This window comes from Phocoena sinus, chromosome 20 (genome assembly GCF_008692025.1).
Source record: "Phocoena sinus isolate mPhoSin1 chromosome 20, mPhoSin1.pri, whole genome shotgun sequence".
Lineage (NCBI taxonomy): Eukaryota > Metazoa > Chordata > Mammalia > Artiodactyla > Phocoenidae > Phocoena > Phocoena sinus.
In genome coordinates, this window is record NC_045782.1 from 22,122,146 (window position 1) to 22,141,080 (window position 18,935).

An 18,935-nucleotide genomic window follows, 5' to 3' on the forward strand; every position below is an offset into this window, starting at 1 on the left:
AAACAAATGGGACCTAATGAAACTTCAAAGCTTTTGCACAGCAAAGGAAACCATAAACAAGACCAAAAGACAACCCTCAGAATGGGAGAAAATATTTGCAGATGAAGCAACTGACAAAGGATTAATCTCCAAAATTTATAAGTAGCTCATGCAGCTCAATAACAAAAAAACAAATAGCCCAATCCAAAAATGGGCAGAAGACCTAAATAGACATTTCTCCAAAGAAGATATACAGATTGACAACAAACACATGAAAGAATGCTCAACATCACTAATCATTAGAGAAATGCAAATCAAAACTACAGTGAGATATCATCTCACACCAGTCAGAATGACCATCATCAAAATATCTAGAAACAGTAATGCTGGAGAGGGTGTGGAGAAAAGGTAACACTCTTGCACTGCTGATGGGAAGGTGAATTGGTACAGCCACTATGGAGAACAGTATGGAGGTTCCTTAAAAAACTACGAATAGAACTACCATATGACCCAGCAATCCCACTACTGGGCATATACCCTGAGAAAACCATAATTCAAAAAGAGTTATGTACCAAAATGTTCATTGCAGCTCTATTTACAATAGCCCAGAGATGGAAACAACCTAAGTGTCCATCATCGAATGAATGGATAAAGAAGATGTGGCACATATATACCATGGAATATTACTCAGCCATAAAAACAAACAAAATTGAGCTATTTGTAATGAGGTGGATACACCTAGAGTCTGTCACACAGAGTGAAGTTAGAAAGACAAAGCCAAATACCATATGCTAACACATTTATATGGAATTAAAGAAAAAAAATATGTCATGAAGAACCTAGGGGTAAGACAGGAATAAAGACACAGTCCTACTAGAGAACGGACTTGAGGATGTGGGGAGGGAGAAGGGTAAGCTGTGACAAAGTGAGAGAGAGGCATGGACATATATACACTACCAAACATAAGGTAGATAGCTAGTGGGAAGCAGCTGCATAGCACAGGGAGATCAGCTCCATGCTTTGTGACCGCCTGGAGGGGTGGGATTGGGAGGGTGGGAAGGAGGGAGACGCAAGAGGGAAGAGATATGGGAACATATGTATATGTATAACTGATTCACTTTGTTATAAAGCAGAAACAGCACACCATTGTAAAGCAATTATACTCCAATAAAGATGTAAAAAAAAAGATTTAGAAATTTAAATTCTGTTCAAATTTCATCCAATCTGAGTTCACTAATTTAACATAAAATTGTGATTTTTTAAAATCAATGCCATATCTATCCATCTCTATATATAATTATTTTCACATTATTTTTTGTGTACATTTTAGGTGGGTCTTGCTTTATGGCACACAAACCATATATTTATCACACATGACTTTTTGCTCAAGCATAATAGTGGAATATAATTTCAAATAAGTAAAAATGCTTATAAATAAAACCTAGAGGGGAACAACCTCTTAACAACAGTTGCATTAAAGTTATGTGATTACAGGTGATCTGTTTCTTTTTCTCTTATTCTCTAAATTAATTAAAATTGAATGTATTATTGTTATAATTCCAAATGTAATCATGTGAAAATGTTTTCTTAAAAAAAAAAAAAAGATTATGAAACAACACCTTGGGAACTACCCTACTAAGCAACTAATAAAATAATTTCCTAATGCAAAAAAGTGACTACATTCCATGAAGGTGCCATGATTCTTGGTTACATGTACTTAGAGCTATTAAGACTCATTAATTCACTGGGATCTAATATCAGGGTAGCTGGTATGGGCCTATCTTTGGTTTCTCTAAATTCAATCAATTTAAGAGATAAAAGAGTAGGGGCTTAGTGGATTAGTCACAACAGGCCATTAATCTCTGCACTCTCAATTGTAATCCAGCCTCTACCAAAGTGATTGGAGAAAAAAATCCCACAAAATACCCAAACACTCAAAAAAGCTCCAAAGCCAGCTCCCTAGAGACCGGCTGATGTAGGTCACAGTTTGCTTGTTTTTACTTAACAACAATACAGCACTTGTCATCTGTCCTATTTCTTGTTTTTCTTTTTGCCTTTTGCTGAAATTCTCAGAACAGATATATTTGAAAAGGAACCACGTTGCAATCCCACAAATGGCCTAGCATTTAATTATCATTTTAAAAATCATTCTCTTAAGTGAATGTGAAACATAAATCAAAACTATCTTCTCATGTTGAAAATTTATTGAAAAAACATGCTTAAGGTTACCATGTGTGTAAATTAGTGCTTGAGAAAGCTGGCAAAACTAAATAATGAAAAGAAAAGAGAGCAACCAGATTCTAGTAAAAACGAACAAGTGACAGTTTTAAAACATGTAAATATTATATATTTTCTCATAAATGGACTGGATCATAATACCTCATATCTTTATTGCTCTGGCCAATAAGCCAATATTTACTAACGTATCAAGCAAGAAAAACTACGGGCACATTCCTGAATCAAGATTTTGTTTATGCCATCACTGTGAGGGTTGAGTATTTACTGGGTCACATGAGACCATACAGTGTATTAGAGGGCTTGGTAAGTCTAAACCCTAGTTATAAAATTAAAATATGTCATTAATTTTTTTAATATTAAAGAAAACTGTGGGCCAGACTCAGTAAGTTATCTCTGAAGACCATTTTTATGACAAAGACGTGATGGTCTTCTTTCTTATAATCTCTAAAATATTCTCCAAACATCCCAGCTTCCTTCCCCTAGTGAATCAGATTCAACCAACCTTAACTGATTATGTGTTATGTGCAGGCATTGTGCTAAACACATTCACATGAACTGGCTCATTTAATTCTCATGTTTTAAATGATATTGCCAAATTCCTTCCTAATATTTTCCAACATGTCTTTTGCTCTTTTAGCTTCAGCTATAACAATACAAAACCCACCATTTATTAAGTACATATGCCAAGCACTATGCTGCATTTTAAAATTTCAGTCTCCCTTAACTCCAAAAATAGATGCTATTCCTCCAGTTTTCAAAAGAGAACACTAAGGATTAAACATTTTAAGTAACTTCTTAACCTCACACAACAAGTAACAGCAGAGTTAAGATAAAATTCTAAGACTTTAATATAAAGACGCCCCCGGCAAGGTTTTCAGTAAATGCTTTTATGGAGTAGTCAATGATGGCCCCTGGGCTCTTTCTCAGGGTCTTACTAGAGAGCTACAAGGTCAGAATTCCACAAATATGGTTTGGGTTGGTCTTTCATTATGCCTTATCCTTACACTTGCCCATCTCAAGAGCCACTTCCCACTTTTCTGCTCACTCACAACCTCCAAAATTCTTCCTCTAATTTAATCTTGCTGCCTTGACATTTCAAAAACTGGAAAAGTTTAGCATTAACAGTAAACTTTGATAACTTTCTTAAAAGTTTCATAACACTATAAAATTTCCAAGTTGGAAAGGGACCTAGAAATTAACCAGTCCAATATCCCTGTTTAAAAGGAGAAAACTGGGATTCAGACCAGTAAAACTACATCCTTCACAACACAATACAGTGGCAAAACAAGTACTAACCACAACATGTTCTAACTTCCATCCCAGTAATCTTTTCTGCAAACCACCTGAGCCATTCTTCCCTATAATTTATGAAAATATGCTCTAGGAAGAATACTTAAGTAGGCTCAAATTTCTGAACTTAGGAAAGCTATTTGCTTGTCCTTAATCATGGTTTCCTGTCACTGATCTGACTTATTAAGCAAAAATAACATCTTGAATGCCATGGCTATTTGGTTTTTGCTTAATACTTTCTGGGAGTGGACCACTATTGAAAGGATCTGTTAAAAAAGAGACAACAGGCCCAAAATGGAGTCATCTATGCTAAGGCCCATGTCACCAAATCAAGACTTAATACCTAACCTAACTGCAGTTTCAGCCTTTTTCAGGAATATAATCTTAACCAGTCACTCTGGAATTTCCTGGTCAGCACTAATGAGGTAATATGCCAGGTAGATTTCTACTGTCCCCCAAAGGAAGGTGGCCTTGTCTGAAACAATCAAGTCTTTGCTAGTAACTTTCCTGTCCCACCCTCTTCTGCCTATAAAATCTTCCAATTTGTACAGCTCTTTGGAGCTCCTTTCTATCTGCTAGATGGGATGCTGCTCAATGTATGAACTGTTGAATAAACACCAATAGTATCTTTAAAATTTACTCAGTTGAATTTGGGTATTTTTAAACAGATCTTTGAAAGCTTAATAACTGTTCTACATACTTGTTTACTTCCTCCAGGAATTCAAGTATATTCCTGGCGATTTATACACAGGTTATATATTACTTATGGATATAATATGGTGAAAACATAAAGAACTTCACACTGTTTTACCCAGTAATCACAATACTGGGATTATTTTAAAGAAATAATTCAATAGAAATAAATATCTATAGACATAAAAACATATGCCCAAAATGACAAATCTAGAAATAACATAGATGCTCCAAAATAGGGAAAAAGAGAAATATAAATGCTATTTTAGATGAATAAAATATTATGAAACTATTACAAAGAAAATCATAAATGTTAAAGTGGCAAATACTAGCCAATTGTTCACTAGACCATGTTCCCTTTGTTCCTGGGCTAAGGCTAGTCTTGTGACTAGCCTGCAATTCTCAACCTCTTTTGCAATAAGATGTTGCCATGTGATTGACCAGAAGTGAGGTACAGTTTTCCTGTTAGGCCCATAAACACCTCTCCCATGACTGTCCTCCTCACTCTTTTTCCAGCTGTTAATGTTGATGTCCAGAACAACATTGGAAGCCATGTCTTGAAGATAGCAGAGACTATCAGCCTTGAGACTCCCAAGTCACTACACAGACAAGATTCCTTCTCTTTTATCCCTTCCCCCTCACCAAGCCCCTATTCTCTCTCTCTATCTCTCTCTCTCTCTCTCTCACACACACACACACACACACACACACACACACACACACACACAAACTGACACCAATTAGACAATTAATGTGAGCAGGAAGTAAGCTTCTACTGTGTTATGTTACTGAGACTGTGGAGTTTACCAGTCACAAAGTCCTGGATTTCCTAAACTAATACAACTAGGAAGCAACATGGGGGAATACTTAAGATATAATGTAAAAGTTTTTTTTAAGTACAAAGCTTTAAGGGAAAAAAGTTATAATTGCAAACTTTGGGAAATGAAAATTTAGTCTATGAAGAATCAGTTTGTTTTCCTAAATTTTCTTTGATACTATTCTTCTATTATATTTAGCATTAAAATTAACTCAATGACTTCTAGTATCATGCATGTTTGTAACACTAAAACACTTGCATATACAGTCCCTTGCTTGTAAGGAGTACTGATCAAAGAGGAGCATTTCAATTGAACACACAATTAAACTAAACAGCAAATGCACAAATAAAACTCTCATTTTTAATTTGACACATTTTACCTTTAGATATGGAACATTATAAAACTTTACCTGGCTCAGTCAGGCTCTAATTTCAGCAATTCTAAAAGCAAGAGGAACCAAAAAAAAAGAAAAAGAAAAAAAAAAAGGCTGCACCAACTCACACACTATTTTAATTGCATAGGACTCTCATTTAGTCGCTACAACACAGAACTTCAAAGACACAAACTAAAAGGCCACAAAGAACGTCTTCATAACAGTGGAAAAACAGGGGTGGAACCTGTTAGAGATAACAAAAAATGATGACTTCACTACATTATATTTCATTCAATAAGATGTGAGTGACTTAGAGCTGGTATCATTACTGTGTACTGCAAGACAGCCAGCCAGTGACATATTTCTATTTACACCCAGGCCATACAACAAACATTTATTATATGTAGATGCCTCACTTTCTAACTATCAGTATAATTTCCATACATCTACTGCAAGATTAACAGTAGGAGACTTTTTTCTATAACCTCCTCTTATTTTTTTCTAAAATTAACAAGCAAACAAACAACAAACCACCTAACTGACCATTTCCTCACAATTATAAAGATCAACTAGGAGATTATAGGCAGAATGTACAGCCAAGAACAGCAAATAAACTATGTTCTTTCAATTTCTAGGCTCTTGGAAATACCCGCCTCCGCCCCCCCCCCCCCCACCATGGTAAAGATTGTTGGGTGTCACAGTTCTGTTTCTAAAGGCTGGGCAAGGTTGGTGGGGGGGGGTAAAGTTTTCTGACACAAGACTAAAAAACACCTTAGAAAACAGTTTCCTGTATTGCTCTGCCTCAAGACTAAAGGGTGGGTAGGCTTTTCCCCTAAAGCACTCTAGTTCATTGCTAACTAAAGAACAGTGAGCTTTCTCAAGTGCTGGCTTCTCCCAAGCTGTAACCCATTGAGAAAACAACCATATCCTTAGCAATTTCCTTTAATAGGAACAGAGATGGAATGAAAAAAGAACAACAATGCATCCATGGATCCTTAATCGCCCTAATTCAAGTCTCACAGGATGGTATCTCAGAACACAAAGGAGGAGAAATACATTTTAAACAATGGTGAAGTGCCCTGACTAAGGCTGGTTTGTCAAATGCAGGTAAGAGTTGAGTCTGAGAAGGAAATACAAAGCTATCCAATAAGTTGTTCCCTGGGAAAGTTTCAGTTCTGACTGCGTGCAGTAGAAGCAAGAGGGCAGCTAACAGAGAAGTCTTCTTTATTTTCCCTCCCTCTTAACCTCCATACAAGATCTGAATCTTGTTTCCCAGTCTCCTGTGAAGGAAGAAAAGCCATTCTAAATCAATCCTTATTATTCATTTATATATCAACTCACTCACTCATTATTGAGTATCTACTAAAATGCCAGGCTCTAGTTTGAGCAATGGGAAAAAAATTTTGTATCACTAAATATACATTCTACAAAGGCAAGGCTGTTTAGTTTACTATATTTTAACTTCTGTCTGGCCCAGCACCTCACTGATAGGAGGCATTTATTAGCATTTGTGAAATTAATGAACCAACCCATTAAACCCCTTCAGAGTGGGAGAGAACCCTTCCATAGACATGTACCAATATCTGTCCTTTTCAAGAATCCTACGAGGTATTTATATTATTCCAAAATCATGGAAGAGGAATGGTCCCTACTCACTCAATAAGTGCTGTCATCAAAATTGTTTTCCTTAAAGGTGAAAGGTAACTTGTATGTATGGCAGGAAGAGGGAGCAGCAGAAGAGGAATATGTTGACTCATATCCTTCAGTAAGTATGTTTATTCCAACTGTGGCATTGCTGCCAAATGTGTTGTGAGGACAGCAGGACTTGGCTCTGGTAAATTCACCTGAAAGTCACAGGCTTCGTTTCCTACTGCCAGCCCCTTCGGCCTATGGGCGTTAAGTACAGGACAAAGTTAAAGATTAATTCTCCATTTACTGTGACAAAGGTCCCACCTCTCCTGGATCAGGAGGAAAGGCATTTGTAGACTGTCTCCTCCACAACCACTGAAGATCTTTCCACTTCCATCCTGATGGCACCTTAATGCCAATGAACTCAAACCCAAACACTGGCTACCCCATTACCAGTCCAATCTTGCTAATAAAAGCAATTATGGCTGTGTTATAAAGGCAATCCCAGACCATTCATTAGCATTCACAGCACCCACCCCACCCTTACATGTTATAAATCCTTTAAAGTTTTGTTTAAGATTACACAAGATGAAAACGGCAGAAAGTTGCAGGAAAGATTCAATTACCAAAGGCAATAAAATGATAGTTGCCATATTTCAAAATCTAGGGTCAACCAATAGCATCTTGGCCCTTTTTCCTAGGGTAGAAATACACACTAAGTAAGGAGGTAAATTCTGTAGTCTAAATCTGAGTTATCACAAAAGCTTCTGGGAACCTACATGGAACTAGAGACGATACTGGAAGATAACTAGTGTTCTGGGCCAAATGGAGCATAGCTGGACTAAAGCCAAAAGCTTTAACCCTGACTGGTCTGCTCCTAAAGAAGATAAAAGTATAAACTAGACCTATCCCCCTGAGCCTTAAAATATGCCCTCCTTGCACAGAGAGGCACAAGGGTAATTTTTACTACTATTATATGTAAGGTATTACTGTTATTAGCATCATATTTCTTATATGCTATTCTATCTCGACCTCATCCTTTACACTCCTCCCTCTAGTTGTTGCCATACTTACCTCTTCACCTTCCCCTGAATTCATTATTTCCTATCTGATTGCCCTGTCTTTACAAATGTTGTTTCCTATGATCATCCCTCCCCTATCACACTCCTGGTCAATCAGCAAAAATCTTCCAAGCCAACTCTTTAGCTTTCTTTAAGACTCACCCCAAACAGCTTCTGACACTATTTACTCTCCTTCTTCTAGCACTTCCACCTCCAGAATGAGTCAGGTGCCCCTTCTCTGTCCTATTCACATACTGCTGTATCTCTTTTCACTACAGTACTTATCACAGTCTGCTATAACTACTAATATTTTTAAAATCAGTGTCCTGCTAGAAGGTTATGAATTCTTGGAGGGAAAAGTCAGTGGTCTTACTCATTCCTGTTGGATCCCCAGTACCTTAAATATAGAGCACCCTCAATAAATTTTGAATAATTAAGTAAACAAAGGAAGCCATTTCATTTTAGGTCTCTATACATACTTTATATTAACTGGACAATTGAAAGGGTGAAATGGGTATACAATTTAGTGGACCACGAGTATACTCTCCCAAGTGAACATGCAGTCTATTGGAAATAAGAGTTGTACAGAGTATAATAAGGTAAAGCTGATGTAAAATGGTTTGCAGTGCTTTAACCATTGGTTTCATGTCAAATAGCACATCTGTTACTTGGCACACAATCTTCACAACACAAAATCATGTATGGATGATTCATTTCTCTTAGCCTTTATCTAATGCTAAAGACACTATTATTATTATTCAAGTACAAAATTGGAGACATTTGCATTTGTGTATTATGAAAATACTAAATCTTAAAGATTAGGGTATAGGAGGTGCATAAGAGATAGGACAACTGATTTTTTCTTTTAAGTGTGTCCCTCAGAATGTCCCATAATGGCCTAATTAATCTATTAGGCCAGTATTTTTTTAAACAGGTTTTGTGAGCAAGAATAAAGATTGACAAGAAGTAGTTGGGTTTCTAAGTTATTGCTTATTGCAATAAAAGTATCATTAAATTGCACACAAACCTGATTGTCATTTTCTTTATCTCTACCTTTGCACCTCATAACTAAAAGATACCATCTAAAATTCTTACCTTAGCTTGCAAACCCCTTTAAATTGGCCCCGTTATTCTTCTAGCCTATATCCAGTCACTTAATCTAACCCATCTATTTTATATGCTCATTTTACCATACTCCTGATACTTCTGTGTGTTTTTTTCAACACTTCTTGTAAAAGAACACACTATTCTTGCCTCAGGTATGTCTTTCTTTTTTCCTCTTCTTTTGAAATCTCATGTATCCTTCCAACCCTAGTTCAACTGTTTTCTCCTCCATAAACCCTACCCCTTCCCCAATTGCATCTTCCAACTTCTAACAACAGAATTAACTCTCGTTCTTTATAATTAAACAAATTTAAAATATAAAATAATTAAATATATAAATAATTTTTAAAAATATGAAAAGCAGGGCTTCCCTGGTGGCGCAGTGGTTGAGAGTCCACCTGCCAATGCAGGGGACATGGGTTCATGCCCCGGTCTGGGAAGATCCCACATGCCGCGGAGCGGCTGGGTCCGTTAGCCATGGCCGCTGAGCCTGCGCATCCGGAGCCTGTGCTCCGCAACAGGAGAGGCCACAACAGTGAGAGGCCCGCGTACTGAAAAAAAAAAAAAAAATCATATATATATATATATATATATATATATATATATATATATATATATATGAAGCACTCTGAACACAACTCTATCACATAACATGCATACCATGTTATAAATACTAAAGACCAAGTGTTGTTTGTTAATTTTTGTAATTCCTATGCTTGGCACGCAGTTAACTGGCAATACTGTTTTGTTGAACACAAAGAAATGACTGAAAAATTAATTGTAATTTACAAAAACAGGCCCAAAGTGTCAAAATAAGTATTGTTATTGATGATAATAATTTTATGGGAACAGCTCCAATTCACTGAGAGACTACCACACGTCAAGCACTTTGACAGGATCTTATGTACATTTTCTCCAATCCTCATTTTACAGATTTTACAGAGACTCAGAGAATGTAAAGAACTTACCTAAGATCACACAGAGAGTGAATGCTAAAGGTAGTACTCACATTTAGACCTAGTTTGGTTCCAAAGCCCACGCTTACTCTTATATCATATGTGTAATTTTGTCAGTGATTACTGTATTCCAGATACGATGCTAGGCATTTACAAAGTGTTTTGCTCCTTACAATTATCCTGTAGGATCAACAATCTTGGGAAATAAGTACCATCCCCATTTTAGAGTTGAGAAAGCTGAAGTTTCCCCAAAACTCAACTACAATCTCAAACAGATTTGAGAGATTTGAGAGCAGTAGTTGGAGACACGCAGCACAAATTTAAAATCTAAAGAAATGTTAGAATTTCAAACAAATTTTAACCAAGCTCAATCCATTGAATCCATGTAAAGATCCATAATAAGAAAAAATAAAAATCACCAAGAAATTAAATATATTAGGACACTCCATATTCTCTCAATTCAACAGCTCTCTAAGTGGGCTCCTCCTAACTTTCCAGTATCTCCTAAAGTGAATCATTTTTTCCAATTGCGACAGTCTTCACTGTACATCTTACTCATTCCTTTCCCTCTCCTTCTGATGATGTGGTCCCCTCCAACTCTTCTATCCAAACCTCTAACATCTATCTAATATCCTCCTTTTCCTTCATGTCTGGACTTCTCTCTTACATAGAATTTATGTACTTTATCAAACAATTTGGCATTATTCGTACTGTTTTATATCATGATACATTTTGTGCATTACAACTTTGCTTTCACAACTATATCTACACCATTAAGTATTATTTGTAGTATTTAATATCACTCTACATTATGTGTATGTATCTCAACTTTTATTTTAAAGCTATATCTTATGCATGGATCATTCCATAATATACTAAAGACACAGATAACTTTACATTTGTATAACACAAAGAACATTCAGGATCACTCTCTGATGTTTCCCTCAACAATTCTTTGAAATAGGCAAAGAAGATATAACTTTTCATTTCACAGATGAGGAAACTGAGAGTCTAAGAGGCTAAGAGAATTGCCCCAAATCACACAGGTAATTAAGGCAGAGTTTGATTGCAGGGTGGGTCTTCAAACTCCCATATTCTTTACACAATGGCCTACTACTGTACACATTTATGGTACCTGGATGTGTTCCTGACGAAGGTGAAAAGGTGGGATGTTAAGTATGACGGCCTAGGGTGGCAATCAAACCCCCCCTCCCCACCCAAGAAAATGTTTCTCAACATTGACAATTCTTCCCTCCCTCCCCCCATAGTGTATTACTCAGGAAGCCTCTTGTCTCACTGCCAGGAGAGTCCCATATATGATATCTGTCAATGAAGAGTCTATGTGACATCACATGGGAAACTAGGTTTAAACAAACCGTATTGCCAATAAGATCATCAGATTCTTTACTGGGGTGGAGCTCTTTTTTATATTTAATGGAACTTTCTATTTCAAATCATATTGACAGCATATGCAGTTTGCCATTTTGGAAGCACCTGAAAGTTGAGTCTATACTGAGTAATAATTTACAAGAAGAAAGAAGAAAACTGTTGATCCCCTGGGAATAAGCACTACTTTGTTCCCAGTGATTTATTTAACTTTCCAAGCCTCACCTCCATAATGGGCTCACAGGGATAAAGTGGGTTACATTCATGACTATGCCCCAAAGCCTAATGTTACCAGTCTCATTTATAAGAGAAAGAAAATTAAGAAACATTTCAAAGTTGTTAAGCCAAGACTTCACTGAAAGTAGGATTTGTACTCAATGTTATAAAATGTACTAGTTAATGATATTTTTTTGCTTTTAAACAAGTTGTAAGGGAGGAAGGTAAAGGTTCTATTCTATTCCTCACAAACCCTGCAATGCCAGCTTTGTAGGAAAAAATATACTATTGCAAGCTTACTCTGCCTGAGACACTGTGCTAAGTGAAAATCCTTGACCATATTATCTAATTTAATCTATATAACAAATGTGAGGTATGTACTATTATCCCATTTCTAAATGTAAACCATTAATGTGAAACCATTTTAATTTTCAGATTGGGAGAGAATGTATGAAACATTCATTTCTTACAGGTATTGCTGATCATAAGGCACTGGGGGCAAATGAGTAACCGTGTTAACCGTTTGAATGACAGTCATGTACAACTCAAACACCATCTTAATTCTAGCTCTAGGCTGCAACCACCCTAAACTTCTACTTCTAAGCTCTCTAAGATTTACATCCATTTAACACAATTTACTTTTTCAATTGGAAACATCAAAATAAAAGAATACTTAATAAAAACATTTAAAAGAAATCTTGTAACAAAGCATAAATGATACACTGAATTTTGACTCAGAACTGGGTGTGAATCCTCCAAGCTGAACCTCTGTGGCCTTTGGTTGCCTCATTTATAAAATCACCCTACAAATTCTGAGACTAGATGAGTTTAAATGTGTGCAATATTGTGTAATACATGTGAAAGTACCACATAATTCTAATTACTATTGTTGTTGTTATTATGAATAAACTAACAAGGAAGTAAAGGGAAATAAAGTATAGGGAAGTAGGATGTGCAGTGTAAATTAAATCAGACAGCTCTCTTTGGACCAAGAAATTCTCTCCTGGTGCTGCTAAGTATTCATTCTCGCTGACATGTGCTGCTTTTGTAAGAAGGGAATGTGCTCTTGCTAGCACAGGGAAATATCATCCTGGTTTTCTCTCTCTCTCTCTCTCTCTCTCTCCCTCTCTCTCCCTCCCTCCCTCCCTCCCTGTCTTTCCCTCCCTCCCTGCCTGTCATCTCCACAGATCTTGGCTGCCTTACATTTTCAGTAAAATTAAATATGAGTCGAACGTAGAGCCCCAAGAACTCCCAGATCATGGCATTCCCTCTTCAGACTAGCTGTGCTGTCCTTAAGTAGCCAAATTCTCTCAAATGGAAGGCACACATGCTACTTCCCCAGCAGCTAGCCAAGCCTGGCTAAGCTAGCTAGCAGACCCCTAGTCCCATTTCCTCAGCTTCATCACAATCAAGTGATTAATGCAGAGCCATCAAACATACAAGCCCAGGTGTCTGTATATTAAGCAATATAGCCACATAGACCCAGGGAGAAAACTCCTTTGGGTGTACTTTTAATTTGGGGGGTGGGGTAGGATGAGGGTAGGAACCTTTGGTTAACAAAACACTGTTACAAAGTTCCAGAGTGTTCCTGAAAGCCAACTGATATTCAGTCAATATACCTTCTACAGGCCAAGTTTACTTCCAAAATTTTCCTTCTGCAGAATGTTTACACTGCAGACTTTTGCTGGCCTTTTCTAGTCTGGTATTCCTCAGTAATGAAATCAACCCTACAAATGCATCAATTATAGATGCCTGGTAACTCACTAACAATTAGTACCCATTTACTAGGCAGGGCAATTGATCCCAAGATGGTAGAGAGGTGCTTTTCTTTTTAAGATTTAGCAGCTTCTATGAATACAGGCTTACATTCCTTTTGGTAAAGCTCATTCATGATTAAATTAAAACTGCAAATCATGCAAACAGAAATGATAGGCCCACTAACCACTCCCTGAGCCACAATTATTTAACCTTAGTGTATTGCATACCTATACCTCTTAAGGCTGCCAGATGGGAAAACAAAGTCCCCCAAACTGTGACAAATGTGAGTCATAACTATATTACTAATCAGAATTGTGACATACATGGACATCACTGAATGAGCAGTTCTTCTTATAGAGGGAGGAAGCCACCCTGGCTTTGGAGAAAGAATGGCCTTTTAAAGTTAAGTTTATGAATGTGTAAATATACAGTCCATAATGTTGCATCTCTGCCTAAATGTCTTCATAAAGTGTAAATTAATGCTAATCCTAACTAGGTATTTGGAACGTTAACCTAGTTTTCCATATTTAGCTAATAGCTAGCAATTTTCCTTATACTTTTATCTTCTCATTACATAGCAATGATGATTATTTAGTACATACATGTGAAAGGCCACATAGCAACTCTCCTGGGTTGGAAATAACCCTGTCCTAATGCTTCTATTTATACAATTTAGTTGCTGATACACCAAATCAAGTATAGCTGTGAAGAGTATCCCACTAATGCCTTTTTTGGAGGCTAAGAACAGGCCCATTTTCAGCTGGTTCCCCTTTGTGCTGGCCTGACCAAATGAAGAGTGGGGTTGGGGACAAAGGATGGGGAGGTCCAGAGCTTTAGTTAATGCTCACCTTTTGTAAATTTTAAAGGGACTCAGCTGGTTTGTCTGATTTGAAAGTATTTATGATGCTGGAAAGAGGTAGGAAAAGATTATTTTATAACCAGTGAAATAACATGGAGAAAAGAGAGAGAGTTTGAAAGAGGCACGTAGAAGAGAAAGATGTAAAATGTGGCCTTGTGAGATACCACTCAGTCTATCCCTGGACATATGACTGATATAAACCTTTACAAGTCATCTGGGAATTCTTCCTCCTAGATGTAGGATGGGTAAAGAGTAGAGGATTTGGAGTGACCCCAGGGCACTTTTTATTGTCTTCTAGGTACACAACATATCTCTAAAGTATTATAGAGGCAAATTTATTACTAGGGTGGCCAAGCCCCAAACAGTTTGGGCCAAGTCCCAAACAGCCCCAAACAGATAAGGGCAGACAAGGGTTTTTTTTTTTTTTTTTTTTTGGTGGTACGCGGGCCTCTCACTGTTGTGGCCTCTCCCGTTGTGGAGTGCAGGCTCAGTGGCCACGGCTCACAGGCCTAGCCGCTCCGCGGCATGTGGGATCTTCCCAGACTGGGGCATGAACCTGTGTCCCCTGCATCGGCAGGTGGACTCTCAAACACTGTGCCACCAGGGAAGCCCCAGACAAGGGTTTTTAATATCCAGAATCTGGTCTGGCTTAAAGGGTGGGGATTAGTGGAGCTGAAGGGAGATGCAGAAAATGTGTCCCTCCACCCCAATGCTGCTCAAATATGCCTGCTCACAGGGGCAAGATTCCTGATCTCCTCTTCTGCTGACTTCATGGGAAGTTGGCTGAGTCCCCAATTCTGCAGAGGGAATGCAGGCAGAGGGGAGTACTGCAAATGGGCCTTACCCTGGTTGCTTAAATGACAAGTGTAGAGGGAAATAGTGTAGACACTGTCAATGGGAGGAGGCACTGAACTGAACTGGGGAATACTGCTTATCCTGGGACATTTTCTTATATCTCCACTCCACACTCCCAACTCCCTGCACCAACAAGAACCTTGCTTGGAAATCAAAATCCTTCCCAACACACACACACACACACACACTCAGAGGCAGGCACAAGCTCTACTTCATTCATCTCAATGCCCTTGCTTCCCACTAGCTCCTAAAACCACAGACTGGCACAAGTAGCCTGAGGTCAGTAAGTCTGAGCCAGTAAGTACTTCCTTGCCACTGGGAATTAGGAAAGCTCATCATCTAAAGTGGTATCCATGATATTATGTTGTCTTGGATAGGCTTTGCTTTTATTTGGGGTGGTCCTAATGTGTTTGGGGAAGGCATGGAGTACCTCTCCATCCCTCTGGTCTCTGCTGGTACTCTCCAGTGTCCGCATCATCCTGCAGTCTCCTGAAAGTGCCTAGATATCAGGGCAGGGCTCTGCGTCCATTTTTTCAACCAGGAACCACCAGAGTTTGGGAACTTTGAAAGCCAGGGATGGTGGTGGGGTTTGCCAAGGCTCAGATTTCCTCGCCAGAGTTCTCAACCAGGAAAGCAGTTGAAAATCAACACCCATCTGCCTCTTCTTTCTCATCCCTCCACCCCTACTATGTTCCAGGACTCCATGCAGATGCTACCTCCAACACACACACACACACACACACACGCACGCACACACACACACACCCTTGAGTTTAGAAGGTGTTCAATTCTGAAGGCAGCAAATCCGCAGAACTGAAAGGGTCTCTGCCACCACCCATCTCCCGTCCCACCCCGAGAGGCTACTTGATTGTCTACATACAATAAAATCTCATACATTCCAAAGACCACAACATAACCCGAACCCGCCTGTGACTCCAGCGCGTCCCATACCTGATATGCAGACGATGAAATTGGCTTGAAGAAGAAAAAGCACCTCCCAGACTATTTCCATCCTCTGATTCTCATTCCAAGTGCATCACTCGACGGGAAAACAGGGGGGAAGGGGGGAATCCCCACAGGGCGCGCGCGCGCGCGCACACACACACACACATGCACACACGCACACACTTCCTAGCGAGCGCACACTCGCACTCCCACCCGACTGCCAGCCAGGGACCCCCAAGATCAATATCGCAGTTTGAATTGTTCCAGCAAATCTCCCCTCGGGCTTGACGGATGTGTGCCCCAGATGTGCTGACACATGTCCGATGCCTCGCTGCCCGGGAAGTCTCCCTGCTCGCCGGTCTCTACTCCTTGCACAAGCGGCGGAAACAGCACTAGCAGCGGCGGCGGCAGCCACCTGAAGCCACTAGCGCGGGGCTCTTCCTGCAAAAACGAGACCCCGATCCTCCTGGCGCCCCAAGAAGTCATAGACGATAGCCCCCCGCCGGGCCTTGCCGCGCAGTTCCGGGCCCCTGGCAGCTCGCAGCTTGCTGGCTAAGCCCAGGCAGTTCGCGACGAGTTGCCCTCGAAGTCCGCCCGCCTCACCAGGGCATGGTCAGAGGGTGGCTGCTCCGCTCCGGGGCCGTTCTCCTCCTGCTTCCGGGGGCCGGGGGGAGGAGCAGACACAGCATACAGAGAGACAGAAAGAGAGGCAGGGATTATTGCCCGCAACTGCTGGCCGCCAGCTGCCTCCGCCGACCCTCCCGGCTGCCCAAGTCCGCACGCAGCCTGCCGCCTCGGAGCCCGGCTCGGGAGACACGTCCAGGGCTCAGAACGGGAACCGTGGGGAGCCAGGTACTCGGGAGCATCGGGAGCCTACGGGCTCCCCGCGTCGCGTGCGCGCTTTCTGTTCCTCTGCTATTTTCCTGGGCTCCCCGGAACCTCCAGTTGCCTCGCTTCCATCGTCCGCGACTAGCGCCGCCGCCGCCGCCGCCGCGATTTTCCGCAATACAACTGCAGGGGTCGTTATTTCCTCGCCTACGGATCCGGACGCCTCCTGATTCTGAGGGGAGGTGGAGGGCAGGTGGGGGAGGGTGGAGGAGGAGGGAGCGGGGCTCGGCCAGGTGAGCGTCCTTGCTGCCGCCGGGAGTCCAAATGTCAACCCGGCCGCCAGGTTCCGGGGGGGGAGGCAGGGTGGGGAGGTGAGGCTTAACGTGGCCAAAAGGAGAAGGAAAGAGCTGGGCGTCGGAGCTTCGGGCCCCCGTGGTAGCCGCCTCGGCCCCAGCGCCGAGCTCCAGCTCCTCACTCCGCCCCGCCCGGGCTTCTTTTGTCACCACCTAGGATTTGCGGAGTTTTTCTTCTCCTTAAAAAGAACTTTGCGCCAGCCGGTTAGGCGCGGGAGACGCGGGCTGACTCATCTTGGGAGTGCTGTGCTGCGCTCTCCCTCTGCTGTGGAATATTGGGGGATTTTTTTCTTTGCATAATTCATTCCCTTCTCTTTCTCTCGTCCCTCTCCTGCCCCCTTCTCCTTCCCCCTTTCCGCTCCGGTGCCAGAACACTACTTACCCCAGAGTTCTCTTTGCAGGTTCCTAGACCAGGTCCTGCAAGGCCCTCACCTCCCTCCTCCTGAAACTGGGGAAAAACCGTCTTTCCAAGTCCAGTTGCGGGCAGTGGCCACTGCCAACTACGCCTCTGCTTAGCTCCGGGAAGATCCAGGACTATTGGAAACCCGGGCTTTAGGGAAACGGGCTTCCCTTCTTTTCTTTCATTTATTCCGTTTTTCTTTCGGGAAGCTTAAGTGCTTTGGAGGCTTTTGCTGGGCTCCAGAACACTCTGCCAACAACATTCAGCAGCTTCCACAGATTTTCTCTCAGTAAAAGCGCGCGCGCGCTAGCGCGCGCGCACACACACGCCCGGAGCTCGCCTCCTCAAGGCCCCAGGGGAAGGTGGGGGCGGCAGGAGGCCGAGGCCGACGCCGGAGCCTCTCGCTGTTCCGCAGAAGGAGTCACCGCAACCTGGAAAGGACTTGCTTCCGTTCAACACCTTGTAAAGTAGGTGCAAGGGAATCGGAAGGAGACCCTGCGCTGAGGACCGTTCGCCTGAGAAGGCTGGCAGCGAGAGAAGAAAAGAAAAAATCGCAGATTTGTATTGTCTCTATGGCTGCAGTATTGGTCTTAGAAAGCCCGGATTTACCTCGTTGGGAGTGCTAAAGAAGAGGCGGGCAGGGTGGGGGAAATCCCTGAAAAGATCTCGGATTTCTCGGCGCGGTTGTTCGGATTGCAAACTATGACGTTTGGAGATTTCGCACAAGCGCGGATGAACACACAACAGACGCAAACACACATAACCCGCAGGGATTTTTTTTGCACTTTACCTTTTGGTGTTTAGAAAACATTTCGGTGTGAGGCTCGGTCTAATAACCGCATAAAGGGTGGATAAATGGAGAAGGAGAAGGGAAATGGGTACCGTTTATCCGTACAGCAAAGTTAGTGAGTCTTCCAGGCGGTGTGGCATCTGAGAGTGCGGAGTTGGAGCCAAAGAATTGCAGCGTTCCCAGGATTTTTTTTTTTTTAAATAGATCTTTATTGGAGTATAATTGCTTCACAGTACTGTGTTAGTTTCTGTCCGACTGCTCAGGAAGGAGTCTGGCGGGTCTTTTTGCAGAGTGGCTGTTGGGTGGGGGGTTGGGGGTGGAGGGCATGAGCTTCCTGGGCTGGGCAGATTTTGGGAGCCACAGCTGCGTAGTTCTGCTGCCTTCAGGGATTCGAAAAAAGAACC

General features: G+C 41.1%; 1 protein-coding gene across 2 annotated transcripts in view; it reads right to left on the minus strand.

Moving 5' to 3' along the window:
• CA10 (carbonic anhydrase 10) overlaps window positions 1–17,773 on the minus strand; it is a 620,400-nt gene extending 602,627 nt beyond the window's left edge. Inside the window, exons 1-2 of one of the 2 annotated variants that reach the window (XM_032615887.1) lie at window positions 17,724–17,773; window positions 16,167–16,811 (exon numbers count right to left, since the gene is read on the minus strand). In XM_032615887.1, the coding sequence (XP_032471778.1) occupies window positions 16,167–16,227 (61 nt within the window). In that variant the 5' untranslated portion in view covers window positions 16,228–16,811; window positions 17,724–17,773. Of the gene's footprint in view, window positions 1–16,166; window positions 17,170–17,723 lie in introns of those variants that run through there. The other variant, XM_032615886.1, reaches the window with a different exon arrangement.
• Between the last annotated feature and the right edge of the window lie 1,162 nt (window positions 17,774–18,935).